General features: G+C 48.1%; 3 protein-coding genes across 3 annotated transcripts in view; all 3 read left to right on the top strand.

The window, feature by feature from the left end:
- TSPEAR (thrombospondin type laminin G domain and EAR repeats) overlaps positions 1-16,463 on the top strand; it is a 108,940-nt gene that overhangs the window by 25,625 nt on the left and 66,852 nt on the right. The window lies entirely within an intron of this gene.
- LOC128069493 (keratin-associated protein 10-8-like) lies at positions 3,456-4,190 on the top strand. Its single transcript, XM_052662689.1, has 2 exons — positions 3,456-3,745; positions 3,899-4,190. The coding sequence occupies exons 1-2, from the start codon at positions 3,456-3,458 to the stop codon at positions 4,188-4,190; spliced, it is 582 nt and encodes a 193-aa protein (XP_052518649.1).
- Positions 13,563-14,219, top strand: LOC128069860 (keratin-associated protein 10-3-like). Its single transcript, XM_052663093.1, has 2 exons — positions 13,563-13,616; positions 13,665-14,219. Exons 1-2 carry the CDS (start codon positions 13,563-13,565, stop codon positions 14,217-14,219), a joined length of 609 nt encoding a protein of 202 aa, XP_052519053.1.

The following is a 16,463-nucleotide window of genomic DNA, read 5'->3' as shown; positions in this document are numbered from 1 at the left end:
CTTCTCAAAAGAGTCTGTATTTAGAAAGTTTTAAAACATCCCATGCCTCTCACAGTTGGGAGGGTATAAACAATCACATGCGGCCAGACGAGCCTGATCAGGCAGGCCAGAGAAACTTCAGAGTTCGTAAGTTGAAACACTCTTGTCATGCCCAGGAATTTTTATTAACTGGAGCTGCAAGTTAACTCCTTCTCTGAGAGAAATGGTTATGGGGGAGAGCTCCCCGTAAAGTACTCTGGTTTGAGGGGTAGATGCTAAGGAACAGGGGTTTCCTGAGGCTTGATCACGCCTTTGTGTATGCCAAGCTTCCTTCCTCATGACCTTTGCCATGGGTGGAGTTCCTCACGCTGGCTCCCAACAGAGCCTCTTGATGAAAAAGAGGAGAGTGAAAAGGTTGGCTTAAAGCTCAACATTCAGAAAACAAAGATCATGGCATCATGTCCCATCACTTCATGGCAAATAGATGGAGAAACAGTGGAAACAGTGTCAGACTTTATTTTATGGGCTCCAAAATCACTGCAGATGGTGACTGCAGCCATGAAATAAAAAGATGCCTACTGCTTAGAAAAAAAGTTGTGACCAACCTAGACAGCATATTAAAAAGCAGAGACATTACTTTGCCAACAAAGGTCTGTCTAGTCAAAGCTATGGTTTTTCCAGGAGTTTTGTATGAATGTGAGTGTTGGACTATAAAGAAAGCTGAGGGCAGAAGAATTGATGCTTTTGATCTGTGGTATTGAAGAAGACCCTTGAGAGTCCCTTGGACTGCAAGAGATCCAACCAGTCCATCCTAAAGGAAATCAGTCCTAAATGTTCATTGGAAGGACTGATGCTGAAGCTGACACTCCAATCCTTTGGCCACCTGATGTGAAGAACTGACTCATTTGAAAAGACCCTGATGGGGGAAAGATTGAGGGCAGGAAGAGAAGGGGATGACAGAGGATGAGATGGTTGGATGGTATCACTGACTCAATGGACATGAGTTTGAGTAAACTCTAGGAGTTGGTAGTGGACAGGGAGGCCTGACATGCTGAAGTCCATGGGATCGCAGTCGACATGACTGAGTGACTGAACTGAACTGACTGAATGTATGTTTATGGTGGGCTCTAAAAATCCACTGCTCTTGAATTAATGAGGCCCTTCCAGTCCAAACACACGCACCTTGGTGCACTCAGCTCAGAGTGGTTCGTGTTCAGTCCTGTCTTTACTGTTCTATCCTGGCTCTTCTTTCTTCCTTGTTAGCAACGGAGTGATCACGTTTAGTGTCAGTGAAACACATGGTCTGTTTATTAGATTTTCTATCATCATATTTGGGGATTTATGTTCACCTCTGTTGGGCTTCCCTTGTGACTCAGCTGGTTAAGAATCTGCCTGCAATGTGGGAGACCTGGGTTCGATTCTTGGGTTGGAAAGATCCCCTGGAGAAAGGAAAGGCTACCCACTCCAGTATTCTGGCCTAGAGAATTCCTTGAACTGTGTAATCTATGCGGTTGCAAAAAGTCAGACATGACTGAGCAACTCTCACTACACTCTGTTGGAGTAAGAAGCAGCACCTCACTTCAGTATTCTTTCTTGCCTGGAGAATCCCATGGAGAGAGGAACCTGGCAGGCTACAGTCCATGGGGTCACAAAGAGTCGGACACGACTGAGCCCCTGGGCAAGCATGCACACTTTCCCTCTGTGGATTGGAGGAACCAGCAGTGTTTGTGCTGAAAACCATAGAGTTGATTTTCTGTGGTGTTAATTTTGCTGTTTCCCGCTTCTGTTGTAAATTTTCAGCACAGCTGCCTGGTGCTAAATTTCCTTGGACATGTGCTTCCTTCTGCTTGTAGCACTGAAGCTGGCCTGTCGGAAGGCCTGGGTAAGAGCCTCGATCCTATATACAGATGGCAGCTTTCAGTCCCAGTCCTGATACTTTGGGCTGTGTGACCTGGACATGGTTGCTTAACTTCTCTGTGCCTGGGCTTCCTCACCAATTACAGTAACTTTCCTGCTGAGTAGATGTGAAATCAAGTGCCTTGGCAGGTGAAGAGTGTTCAGATCACCACCTGGCCTAGAACAGGTGCTCAGACAGTGTCATCTGACCCCACAGCCATGGTCAGGGCCTCCGTGATGACTGCTGCCCAGACGTCACCGTCTTCCCCAGAGTCCACCCTTGCTGACTTTCTGTTCCAGGCTCCCTGGGACCACATCTGCTTGAATCCACAAGGAAAACCAGCTCTTGCCTGAGCTTTACTTTTGGGTGTTTCCTCGGGTCCTGGAGTCTCTGCTGCTCACACACGGGCTCTCCAGGAAGAGACCCTCCCTCTCTCTGAGTCTTTCAGGGAATCCCCCTTGGGGAAGGCAAACTCTGGCCAGAGGGGCTGTTTGCTTGGCTGAGAAATGTGGGGTGCACAGGGTGTGCTGTGAGCAGTTGGGTCTGGGTGGAAGATTGATGAACGTGAGCCCTGACTCAGACACCTGTGAGTGCTGCTCCCTGAAGAGATCTCCTAACAGACTCCACGTACGCCCACGCTCCGTTAACGCTCCTCTCAGGCACACTGGCTGGGCTGCAGGGGACTGAATGTTCCTCTCATCATGCTTCCTGCTGGCAGAGCAGCTGCTGGGGCAGGAGTGCTAGGACCTTCCACGAGCCCCTGCTGAACATGACCCTCACCTAGTTCCACGATCACATCCCCTGGACCAGTTGCATTTTACAGACGTGCACATGTCACTTGACACCTAAGTTTAAAAATGCATAAAAGTTAAAATAATATTAAAGTACTGTACCTCAAACAGGGGAGAGCTGTGACATCTAAATTCACCAATTTAGACACGATCACCTCTAAACCTCACCCAGCTCTGTTCCTGTTGTTCAGTTGCTCAGTCGTGTCCCGCTCTTCAGGAACCCATGAACTACAGCACAGCAGGCTTCCCTGTCCTTCACCATCTCCCAGAGCTTGCACAAACTCAGGTCCATTGAGTCAAGGATGCTATCTAACCAACTTGTCCTTTGTTATCCCCTTCTCTTCCTGCTTTAATCGTGCACAGCACCAAGGTCTTTTCTAATGAGTCAGCTCTTTGAATCAGGTGGCCAAAGGATTGGAGCTTCAGCTGCAGCATCAGTCCTTCCAATGAATATTCAGGGTTCATTTCATTTAGGATCTTACCTAGATATTTTCTATATCTTTTCTGGAGCCAAGCAAAGCAGAAATGGGAAACCATCCTGCAACATGGGATATTTACGCTCACAGGTTTAATGAGTGAAAACAATTGTGGAAACTATGCCAGGAGTAATGAGGGGCTCTTGCCGCCAGCTGTCAACCCCATCAAGGAAGGGATGGCCTGAGAGTCTCCTTTGGGGACAACACAAGCCAGGGGCCAGGTATAAAAGCCCTACATCCCCAAGCACCTCACACACACAGCTCATATACCCACACACACTCAAACCCTCCTCCAGCCCCACCGCCTCCACCATGGCAGCCTCCACCCTGTCCATCTGCTCCAACGACCTGAGCTATGACTGTCCAGAGAGCTGCTGCGAGCCCCCCTGCTGTGCCCCCAGCTGCTGCACCCTGGCCCCCCGCCTGACCCTCCTCTGCACCCCAGTGAGCTGTGAGTCCCGGCACTGCTGCCAGGCAGCCTGCAGCAGCTCCTGCCCAGCCTTGTGCTGCCAGCAGTCTAGCTGCCAGCCTTCCTGCTGCACCTCCTACCCCTGCCAGCAGGCCTGCTGTGAGCCCGTCTGCTGCAGGCCCGTCTGCTGCAGGCCTGTCTGCTGCACAGCTGTTTGCAGCAGGCCCGTGTGCTCTGAGGCCTCCCCCTGCTCAACCTCCTCATGTTGCCAGCAGTCCAGCTGCCAGGCCTCCTGCTGCACCTCCTCCCCCTGCCAGCAGGCCTGCTGTGAGCCCGTCTGCTGCAGGCCCGTCTGCTGCAGGCCTGTCTGCTGCAGGCCTGTCTGCTGCACGCCTGTTTGCTGCAGGCCTGTGTGCTGTGAGGCCTCCCCCTGCTCAGCCCCCTTGTCCTGCTGCAGACCCTCCTCCTCCGTGTCCCTCCTCTGCTGCCCTGTGTGCCGCCCCACCGGCTGCGTGCCCAACTCCTCCTGCCAGCCCAGTTGCTGCCGCCCAGCCTCCTCTGTGTCCCTGCTCTGCAGGCCCGTATGCTCCCGCCCTGCTTGCTGCATCCCAACCTCGGCCCCGGAGCCCTGCTGCTGACCTGGCATGTCACCCCAGAGCCAGCCAAGCTCAGGTTCCACCTGTGACTTGGTCCTCTGTCCTGACCTGCGCTGAGTGGTTGCCCTCACACAGGACAGGGTCCCCGATGTCTCCACTGCCCTGACCACTGACCTCTCACTCTTGCCCCAGGAACCCCGACCCCATGGCTCCCTGGGGCTTCTGACTCCCAGGAGTCGTCTCCAGCTGTCTCTGGGTCAGCTGCCCCCCTACCCGTCCAGATCCTCTATCTGGGTCACTTGGCCTCGACTTCCAACCAGTCAGCGCCCCCTCAGGCACCTGGATAAATAAATTCACATCATCACCTGATCTGCTCCCTTCATGTGATTCCCTGGTGGGCTGGGTGCAGGGGTGCAAGGAAACACACAATTGTGACCTGAACTAGTCTCCTCCAGCCGAAAGCATTTCTATCGGTAAGCGAGTGTGTGAGTCACTCAGTCATGTCTGACTCTCTGAGACCCCATAGACTGTAGCCTACGAGGTTCCTCTGTCCATGGAATTCTCCAGGCAAGAATACTGGAGTGGGTTGCTATTCCCTCTCCAGGGAATCTTCCTGACTCAGGGTTTAAACCGGGATCTCCTACATGCAGGCAGGTTCTTTACCATCTGAGTCACCAGGGAAGCCCTGGCAATAAGTGACTGAAACCCCAAAAGGCATTGGCCTGACCCCTCTGGGCAGGGTCACCAGGTGGGGCTCCTGCTTCTCCAGGAAGTCAGTGCCTGCTCAGGCCCTGGCCCGCGGCTGGTCCCCTGCAGACCTGTCATGGTCTAGGGGTTTCTCAGGCTCCCTGGACTGTCCCTGCCCACTTGAAACATATGGACCAACTGGCCCCTTGAGTCCGCTCCATGTGAGAGGCCTAGGGACCCCGTGTGACACACCTGCATGTGGCTGGGTCACCCCTTTTGGTCTGCCAGTGGGTCTGCACTTTTAGCAGAAATGTGGTAGTGGTGGGGCTGCTCCAACCGTGTGGTGTGAGAGGGCCTGGATGACCTCCCACCCGACTGATCCAGAGAGCTAACAAGGTCAGGACACTAGAAGTTGAGATGCTGGACTTGAGGAGGACAACACAGGCCCACCTGGGAGGGAAAGAAACAGAGTGGGTCTCACAGCTGCCCAGCCCACCCCCTCGAGAATGATTCCAGGACCCAGGCCAGAAACCCAGGTGGAGTGCCATGGATCCCTCAGTATTAGAGCTGGTCTGGGAATTGGGGGCAGTGTGGGGCAGCTAGTCTGGGGTCAGGATGCCAGAGAGAAGAGAGCTTTTCTGAGGAACTCCCCTGTCCATGGAGAGTCCCCCTTAAGTGTCCCCTGAGAAATGATAAGCAAACAGGTGTGAGGCTGAGCCTGGCAAAACCCATAAAGTTAGCTGGACTGATTTGCAGAGATGAAAGAGAGCCTTAAAAGGACCTGCCCCCACCTGCCTGTTGGAAATATTCAGAAGTCTTAGGACATGGGTAGGCTCCTCCCAAGGATGTTGCCTCAACTCTGAGAGAAAATAGTAGGAATTTAAGAGGAGAAATTAGCACAGACCCCACAGATATAAAAGGGAAGGCAATAAGCAATTAAGGTGATATGGACTCATTCCTTGAAGACACCAATAACCAAAATTCACTAAAAAAAAAAAGGCAGATCTCCTCAATTGCCCTGTATCAACTTAACATATCTTCATTTTTAGGGCAGTTTTAGGTTCACAGCAAAACTGAGTGGGAAGTACAGAGCTCCTATATATCCCCACCCTCACACAGGCACAGCCTACCCCACCATCAGTATCTTGTGATTTGATGCATTTGTTGCAAATGGGCTACATTTGTCATAATGGATAAACCTCCACTGACATGTTAATATCACCCAAAGTCCATAGTCTACATTAGAGGTCACTCTTGCTGTTGCTAAGTTCTATGTGTTTTGATAAATGGATTATAACACCTGTGGACCATTACGGAATAGTTTCCCTGCTCTAAAAATCCTCTGTGCTCCATCTGTTCATCTCTTCTTCCCTGCTAACCCCTGGCAACCACTGATCTTTCTCCCGACTCCATGGTTGTGTCTTTTCCAGAATGTCGTATGCCTGGAACCATCAGGAGTGGAAACTTTTCAGATGGGCTTCTTTCACTTAGTAATGTGCACTTACATTTCCTTCATGTGCCTTCATGCCTTGATAGCCTTTTTCTATTTTTGTTATTGAGGTAAAATATTCATAACACAAAGTTGACAACCTTAACCACTTTAAAGTGTACAGTTCAATGGTATTAAGTACATTCATAACCTTGTGTAACCATCACCACTATCCGTACTTGGAACTCTTTATCTTGCAAAACACACTCTATGCACATGAAACAAGAATCCCCATACTTCCTTTCTCACAGCCCCTGAAAACATCATTCTACTTTTTGTCTCTAAAGTACTTCGTGTAAGTGAAATCACAAAATATGTGTCTCTTTGTGACTGGCTTATTTATCTTACCGTAATGTCCTCATGGTTCATCCATAATAGTGCCAGATTTACTTCCTGTTAAAGGGTGAATGATATTCCATCCTATGTGTATACCACATCTTGCTTATCCATTCATTCCTCAGTGAACACCTGAATGGCTTCCACTTTTCAGCTATTGTGAAAAATGCGTCTATGAATGTGGTTTTACAAATATCTCTTCAAGATTGTACTTTCAATTCTTTTCAGCATAGACCCAGTAGAAATACTGGATCAGACCGTAATTCTACTTTTAATTTATTGAGGAACCATCATACTGATTTCCACATAGCTGTACCGGTTCATGTTCCCACCAACAGTGTACAAGTGTTCCAGTTTCTTCACAGTCTCACCAATATTATGGTGTTTTTATAAATAAACGGTCATTATACTAAGAGGTGCAAGGTGGTACCTCACTGTAGTTTTTATTTGCATTTCTCTAATGATTAGTTGCATTGAGTATATTTTCATTGCTTATGGGCCATTTGTATACCTTCTTTGGAAAAATGTCTATTCGTGGCCTTTGCTCATTTTTGAGTTAGGTTTTTTGTTGTTGTTTTTGAGTTTCGGGAGTTCTCTATACATTCTGGATATCAATCTCTTATCAGATATACGATTCTCAAACGTTTCCTCACATTTCTTTGGGTTACCTTTGTTCTCTGTTGATACTACATTTTGATGAAAAATATTCAAAATTTTTGTGAAGTCCAGTTTTTATATTTTCTGATGCTGACTGTGTCATTGGTGTCATATCCAGGAAATGACTGCCAAATTCAAGGTTGTGAAGTTTTGTCCTATTTTTTCTTCAAAGTTTTATAGTTACAGGTCTTACATTTAGATTGAGGATCCACTTTGCATTAATTTTGTGCATGATGTTAGGTATGGATCTAACTTCATTCTTGTGCAAGTGAATATCCAATTTTGCTAGAACCATTTGTTGAAAAGACTGTCATTTCTCCAGTGATTGGACTTAATGCCCTTTTCAAAAATGGTTTGACCTAATGTATGAGGGTCTATTTTGGATCCTGTATTCTCTTCCATTGATCTCTATGTCTGACTCTGTGCCAGTACCACTCTGTTTGATTACTGTCGCTTTGTATTGAACTTTGAAATCAAGAAGTATGATTCCTCTGGGCTTTGTTCTTTTTCAGGATATTTTTTGTTGTTGTTGTTAGTCAAGGTCCCTTAAGATTCCATATGAATTTTAGAATGAGTTTTTTTATTTCTGTGAAAAGTCATCAAGATGTTGATAGCAACTGTATTAAATATATAGATTGCTTTGGATAGTAATGACATCTTAACAATATTAAAGCTTCCAATCCATAAATATGGGGTGTCTTTCCATTTACTTATGTCTTCTTCCATTTCTTTCAACAATGATTCATAGTTTTCACTGGATAAGTTTTTGACTTCCTTGATTAATTCCTAAGTATTTTACTTTTTTGATGATATTCCAAATGAAATCATTTTTGTAATTTCCTTTTAGGGTTATTCATTATTAGTGTATAGAAATGCAAGTAAAAATTGACTTTGTATCCTGCTGTTTTGCTGAATTCACTTATTAGTTGTAATGGTTTTGTGTGTAGCTATGGAATTTTTAGGATTTTGTACATGAGGATTATGTATATATAACATCTGTTAACAGAGATGATTTTACTTTTTCTTTTTCACCTTAAATGCCTTTTATTTTCCTTTTGTCTAGCTTCTATCCTAGACTTCCGGACTGATGAATAGCAGTGGCAAAAGTGGGCAACCCTGCCTTGCTCCTGATCTTAAAAGAAAAGCTTTCAGTCTTTCAGCGTTGAGTGTGATGTTTGCTGTGTGTCTTTCAGATGCGTATTTATTTTTATTATGTAGAGGCAGTTTCCTTCTGCCTTCAGTTTGTTGAGTGTTTTTATCATAAAAGGTGTTGAATTTTGTCAAGTGCTTTTTCTGCATCAGTTGAGATGATTATGTATTTCCCCTCCATTCCATTAATGTGGTGTGTTATATTCATTGATTTTCATATCACTTCTTTCACCCTTGTGTTCTGCCTGGACATCCGCCTTGGTTATGGTGTACAATTGTTTTAATTTGCAGCTGAATTCAGTTTGCTAGTATTTTGATGAGGATTTTTGTAAGAGACTGAATGCTTTTCCTCTAAGAGCAGGAGCCAGACATAGGTGCCTTCTCTCTGCATTCCTTCAACATCATACTTAAGATCACCTCTTGTGCAACAAAATAACAAATACAAGGGTGCATACCGAAGAAATAAAATCATCTCTACTCACAGAGGGTGTGACTGTCCACATTGAAACCCTTAATAATCTACAAAAAGACTCGTAGAAATACATGAGGGTTTAGCAAGTTGAAGGATGCAAGCCTGGAGTAATCAAAATTCATTCTATTTCTTGGACTTCCCTGGGAGCTAGGTCGATAAGAATCCACCTGCCGATGCAGGGGACATGGATTCGACCCCCGACTGGGGAAGATTCCACAGGCTGCAGAGCAGCAAAAGCCAGTGCACCGCAACTGCAGCCTGCACGCCGCCGTTACTGAGGCCCACACGCCTAGGGGGCCTCCCAGGCAGCTTAGTCGTAGAGAATCCACCTACCAGTGCAGAAGACAAGCCGATGCAGGTTCGATCCCTGGGTGGGGAAAATCCCCTGGAGGAGGAAATGGCAGCTCACTCCAGGATTCTTGCCTGGAAAATCCCATGGACAGTGCAGCTTGTTGGGCCACAGTCCATGGGGGTCACAAAGAGTCAGACGCGACTAGCAACTGAGCGTGCATGCATGTACACACTCTAGGACCTGCAAGCTACACCTACTGAGCCTCCCTGCTGCAACCACGGAAGCCTGTGCACCGCGAGCCCAGACTCCACAACAAGAGAAGCCACTGCAACCGAAAAAGCCTCAGACAGGAAAGAAGACCCAGCACAACCAAAGACAATAATAATAATAAATAAACAAGGAATTTAGAAACTATTTATATTTCTATATAATACCAATAAAATTGAAATAAGGTTTTTGTTTAAAAGCATATTAGAATAAAAAATGAAACCAGGTATAAGTTTTACAGAATATGTACATAATGACATCTATAAAAACACTGAAGAAAGAAAAAGAAGACACAGATAAGTGTAGAACTAGACTATGTCTGCATGTTTAAACATTATTATGATGTCAGTTGCTCCAAACTGGGGCCTCCCTGGTAGTTCAGCTGGTAAAGGATCTGCCTGAAATGCAGGATACCCTGCTTTGATTCCTGGGTTGGGAAGATCCCCTGGAAAAGAGATAGACTACCCACTCCAGTCCTCTTGGGCTTCCCTGGTGGCTGAGATGTTAGAGAATCTGGCTGCAATGCAGAAAACATGGGTTCGATCCCTGGCTTGGAAAGATCCCCTGGAGGAGGGCTTGGCAACCCACTCTAGCATTCTTGCCTGGAGAATCCCATGACAGAGGAGCCTGGCAGGCTACAGTCCACGGGGTCACAAAGAGTTGGACACGACTAAGTGACTAAACACAGCACATCACCTCCAAATTGATCTATAGATTCAAAGCAATTCCAATAACAAATAGGGTTTCTTTGTTGGTATCAATAAGTTGACCCTAAAATTATTTGGAAAGGCAAAGGAGCTCAAGGAGCCACAACATTTGAAAATGAGGAAGAAAGTTGGAGGTTTTATCCTATCTGACTTCAGTATTTACCATAAAGCTATAATAATCAAAACAATCCAGTGCTAGCAAAGGTATAGGCCCAGATGAATGATACAGAAAAGAAAAACAGGCCCACACAAATGAAATCAATTGATTTTTCATAAAAGTGCAAAGGCAGTTTGGAACAATGGATGTCTCTATGCAAAACAAAAAGTAAGCCTTGATCCGTACCTCAATTTTTACTTAATGTAAAACTTTAATCAAAGTTTATCAGAAACCTAAATATAAAATGTGAAAGTTTTAAATTTTCAGAGGAAAATATCAGAGAAAATCTTTGTGACCTTGTGGTTAGGCAGAGTTCTTATATTCAATACCCAAAGCACAATTGCTCAACGAAAATAAAGAATACCCTGGACTTTATCAGTATTAAACCGTTTTGTTCATCAAAAGACACTCTTAAAGAATGAAAACACAAGCCATAGCCTGGAGAAAATATTTGCAAATCACACATCTGACTGAAGTCCTTGTATCCAAAATATATAAAGAACACTCAAAATCCAACATCAAGAAAAACTAACAAAGAAAAGGGCCTAAAGATTTGAAGAAATACCAAAGAAGATGCAGGGATGGCAAATAAGCATATAAAATGAACCTCCACATCATTACTCATTCAGGTCAGTTCAGGTCATTCGCTCAGTCATGTCCGACTCTTTGCAAGCCCATGAATCGAGGAACGCCAGGCCTCCCTGTCCATCACCAACCCCCGGAGTTCACTCAGACTCACGTCCATCGAGTCAGTGATGCCATCCAGCCATCTCATCGTCTGTCGTCCCCTTCTCCTCCTGCCCCCAAACCCTCCCAGCATCACAGTCTTCTCCAATGAGTCAACTCTTCACATGAGGTGGCCAAAGTACTGGAGTTTCAGCTTCAGAATCATTCCCTCCAAAGAAATCCCAGGGCTGACCTCCTTCAGAATGGACTGGTTGGGTCTCCTTGCAGTCCAAGGGACGCTCAGGAGTCTTTTCCAACACCACAGTTCAAAAGCATCAGTTCTTCGGTGCTCAGCTTTCTTCACAGTCCAACTCTCACATCCATACATGACCACTGGAAAAACCATAGCCTTGACTAGACGGACCTTAGTCGGCAAAGTAATGTCTCTACTTTTGAATATGCTGTCTAGGTTGGTCATAACACTTCTTCCAAGGAGCAAGTGTCTTTTAATTTCATGGCTGCAGTCACTATGTGCAGTGATTTTGGAGCCCAAATTTGAACCAGGATCTCCTGCATTGCAGGTGGATTCTTTACCAACTGAGCAATGAGGGAAGCCCTGTTTAGTCACTAAGTTGAGTTTAACGGTTTGTGACCCCAAGGACTGTAGCCTGCCAGTCTCCCCTGTCCATGGGATTTCCAGGGAAGAATACTGGAATGGGTTGCTATTTCCCTCTTCAGAGGATTTTCCCACCCAGGAGATTGAACTCACAGCTCCTGCATTGGCAGGTGGACTCTTAACCACCGAGCCATCTGAGAAGCCCTCACGCCTATTAGAATGGCCAAAATTAAAACCCTGACAATATCGACTGTTGGCCAAGGATATGCAGCCACGAGAACGTTCACGCATTGCTGGTGGGAACGCAGAATGGCACAGCCACTTGGGGAAAGAGCTTAGCAGGTTCCTATCAAGCCAAACCAAGGTGTTTAGCCAAACCTGCCGCGCCTGGGTGTTTATCCTAGAGGAATGAAAACACGATCACAAAGAAACCTGTACACAAAGAACGTAGACAGCAGGTTTGTTCATAATCACCAAAGACAGGAAGTCATGAAAGTGTCTCCCAGCTGTGCAGTGAACAAATGGGGGAGGCCCCTCACCCCGGACACCGCACAGCAGGAAAGGGGATGAGCCCGGATGCACAGGGCACCACGGCCACTGCATTTTCCAAGCGAAAGAAGCCAGACCCCAAAGGCCACCCAGTGTACGATTCCATGTATGTGACCTTCTGGATAAGCCACAGCTGCAGGGATCTTGAATCAGCACCTGCCTGGGGCTTTGGGCCGAGGGAGGAGCTGACTCCAGTGGACAGGAGTGTGGGGGCCTGTATGGTCTGGTGGGGGTGTGTCTGCGTTTTTGAAAACTCAGAGAACTGCACATGGCAAAGAATGGGTTGAAGGCCAGAGGGGCTGGGCAGCCAGCAGGCGCTTATTCTACAGGGCCAAGCCGTTGGACTTCCTCTCCCTCCGTCTGCTTTTTGCTGACTTTGTTGTTCTTTATTCTTGTTTTTTATATGTGCCAGCCTTTGCGCTCGCTCTTTTTCTGGACCGTGTACTCTCAAGGAGGTTTTTGTACATAATGTACGAGTGACTTCTTTTCAGAATAGCTGTCTTATCCGAAGTGCTCTAATCTCCATCTGCCTGATAATCCACTTTCCTCAGACTTTCAAGATTTGGTTGCACTGTCTTCAGGTATGTTGACTGGCGAAGAAAGTCGGATGCCAAACTCTCTGGAAGCTTTTAGGCTGTTTCCGCGTATTTGGCGTCAGACATTTCACCAGTGTGTCAGATATGCACCGTTTCCCGTTCATCTTGTCCTAGTTTGGTCAGAGTCCGGACCTGAAGCCCAGGTTTCTCTTCCTTCTCTCCAGAGAACGCTCTGCCTCTCCCTTTGTTGTGCACGTTCTGACCCTGGAGACCCCGTCTGACGGGGAGGGACCTTCCCTCCTTCCTGCTCTGTGCTTGAGACATGCCTTGCTTCGTCTCACTCACCCCTTCTCCCTTGGGCTGGTCTCTCCACTGTTCAGCCCTGCTGCTTGAGAGGGATGTCCAACAGCAGGGGACAGCACTGTCCCAACTGTGAGCTCTGCGTTGCCACGTCACGGAGACTGGGGTTCACAGCCACTCACCTGAGAGCGATAGAGACAGGTGGGAGGGGGAGCTGGCAGGCACGCACGGTGGGGCTTTGGGACCCTAGATTAATCCTGTGTTTGCTGAGAGAACCTCACACAGCTCAGGCGTGATCCAGCCCTCAACCAGGACATGCATTTTACAAGCAGCAAACTCTTGTGTAAATAAACAAGAAGAAATAGGGGTTCAAAACACCAACAAGGAAAGGGAAGCCTCAGGGAGCCTTCAGCTGGCCCTGCACACACCTGGACGGGGTATAAAAGGCCCACAGCCCTGAGCAGCGCTCACACACACACACACTCACTCACTCACACTCACACCTCACCCTCCTCCAGCCCCACCGCCTCCACCATGGCTTCCTCCACCCTGTCTGTCTGCTCCAGTGACCTGAGCTACAGCAGCCGGGTCTGCCTGCCCGGGTCCTGTGACTCCTACACCGGCTCCTCCTGGCAGGTGGACGACTGTCCAGAGAGCTGCTGCGAGCCCCCCTGCTGTGCCCCCAGCTGCTGCGCCCCAGCCCCCCGCCTGACCCTCCTCTGCGCCCCAGTGAGCTGTGAATCGAGCCCCTGCTGCCAGCCAGCCTGCAGCAGCTCCTGCCCGGCCTTGTGCTGCCAGCAGTCTAGCTGCCAGCCCTCCTGCTGCACCTCGTACCCCTGCCAGCAGGCCTGCTGTGAGCCCGTCTGCTGCACGCCGGTCTGCTGCAGGCCCATCTACTGCAGGCCCGTCTGTTGCACACCCCTCTGCTGCAGGCCCGTCTGCTGTGAGTCCTCCCCCTGCTCAGCCTCCTTGTGCTGCCAGCCCAACCCCTGCTCCTCGGTCAGTTGCAGACCCTCCTCCTCCGTGTCCCTCCTCTGCCGTCCTGTGTGCCGCCCCGCATGCTGCGTGTCCACCTCCTCCTGCCAGCCCAGCTGCTGCCGCCAGGCCTCCTGCGTGTCCCTGCTGTGCCGGCCCGCGTGCTCCCGCCCTGCTTGCTGCGTCCGAACCTCGGCCCCAGAGCCCAGTTGCTGACCTGGCACATTTCCAACTCCTCCCAGGGCCAACCCTGGCTTTCACCTGAAATTTCTGTAGCGTTGAACCCAGTCTGGGGTCTCCTTCTGCCCCAGAATTTCCTGTGAGCAGCCTGGGATGGCTCCTGGTTCCTTCCAGGCCCTGAGTGTCAGCCAGCATCCTGCTCTCCATCCTTGTTGGTCATGGATTTTGTCCTGACCTAGGTGAGGGGTCTGCCTGCTAACAAATAAAGTCATTGTCATGCCCTCTTTGTGCCTTGAGTGCATATCTTTTCAAACCCTGGGAAAGACCTTTGTTGTGGAGAGTGGTCTGGGGTGTGTTAGAAACCTGGCCTTGAGTTGTATCCAGGACAGTAACATCACCAGGCACGGCTAACAGCACCCAGCTACTCTCTGCCAGGGTGTCCTGAGGCCATAGTTCCACGGCAGCCTCCAGTCCAGAGTATCCTGCTCACCTGTAGCCCCTGCATGAAGTGAGTGATGGGGTGGGAATTGGGCACAGGTTCAGGCCCCGGGCTTGCACACTGGGAACATGGGGGTTCCCTAGGGACAAAGGAGACCCCCCCCCCACCCCGGTTTAGTAAACATTTGCCTTGAATACATAAAGCTTATCCCAGAAACAGCTTCAGACAGGCTGGTGCCAGCCGACTCTAGTGCCCTGGACATGAGTGTGAGTTCTTCCCTCTGTGTGTGAAGGTCTGGATGGTGAGAGCCACATGCAGTGATGTTGGGAGCCTGTGTGAGTCAGGGTTCTCCAGAGAAAGGACCAATAAGGCATGTGCACATATGCAGAGATTGATGTTGAGAAGCTGGCTCACACCCTTTGGAGGCGGGCAAGATCCAAATCTGCAGAGTGAGCTTCCAGGAAGAGTTGGTGTTGCAGCTACAGATGGCCTGCTGGTAGAATCTCTTTCTCCTTGGGGACCTCAGTCTGGTCTCAAGGTCTCCAGCTGCTTGGATGTGGCCCACCCGCATTTTGTAGGGCAGTCTGTTTTACTCAGAGTCCACTGATTTCACTATTGATCTCACCTAAGAAGCCACTGTGTCATGACATCCAGACATGTTTACCCAGACAACTGGGCACCATGGCCTGGTCAGTTGACACTTGAAACTATCCATCACAGGGACCGACAGCCAAGGGGGATGGGCTATTTGGAAATGGGAGGTGCTCTCAGGAATTCAATTACTAAGGCAGCTATCCCTCTGGGGAAATACGGGGAGGAGGAACATATGCTGGCCCTTTGGGACAGTGCTGGGTAGGCAGACACCTGCGGGGCAGTGTGAAGGGCCTTGACTGGGGGCCTCAGATGTAATTGTACCTATTATAATATGCATGCTTGTGTGCTGAGATGCTTCAAGCGTGTCTGATTCTTTATGACCTTATGGACTGTCACCTGCCTGACTCTTCTGTCCATGAGCTTCTCCAGGCAGGAGTACAAGAGTGGCTTTCTATGCCCTCCTCCACGGGCTCTTCCTGACCCAGGGATCAAATTTGTGTCTGTTGCAGTTCGTGCTGGCAGGCGAATTCTTTACTGTTGAGCCACAGGGGAAGCCCAACTGTTATATAAGCAACATTTAAAAGTGGAAAGAGACAGGTAGAGTTTGTTTAATTACATTTTATTAAACCTAGCATATGCAAAATGTTAAAAGAGATGGGAATACCAGACCACCTTACCTGTCTCCTGAGAAACCTGTATATGGGTCAAGAGGCAATGATTATTACTCGATATATAACAGTGGACTGGTTGCAAATTGGGAAAGGAGTATGAAGGCTGTACATTGTCACCCTACTTATTTAGCTTATATGCAGGGTACATCATATGAAATGCCAGGCAGGATGAAGTACAAGCTGGAATCGAGATGGTTAGGAGAAATATCAACAAGCTCAGTTATGCGGATGATACCACCCTTATCGCAGAAAGAGAAGAGAAACTAAAGAGCCTCTTGATGAGGGTGAAAGAGGAGAGTGAAAAAGCTGATGAAACTCAACATTCAAAAAACTAAGATCATGGCATCTGGTCCCATCATTTCATGGCAAATAGATGGGGAAACAATGGAAACAGTGACAGACTTTATTTCTGGGGGGGCTCCAACATCACTGCAGATGGCTGTGATTTCATGACTACAGCCATGAAATGAAAAGATGCTTGCTCTTTAAAAGAAAAGCTATGACCGACCTAGACAGCATATTAAGAAGCAGAGGCATTACTTCGCCAACAAAGGTCTGTCTAGTCAAAGCTGTAGT

Source organism: Budorcas taxicolor, chromosome 1 (assembly GCF_023091745.1).
Source record: "Budorcas taxicolor isolate Tak-1 chromosome 1, Takin1.1, whole genome shotgun sequence".
In the NCBI taxonomy this organism is placed as follows: Eukaryota; Metazoa; Chordata; class Mammalia; order Artiodactyla; family Bovidae; genus Budorcas; species Budorcas taxicolor.
This window is presented reverse-complemented; position numbering and strand designations above follow the sequence as displayed.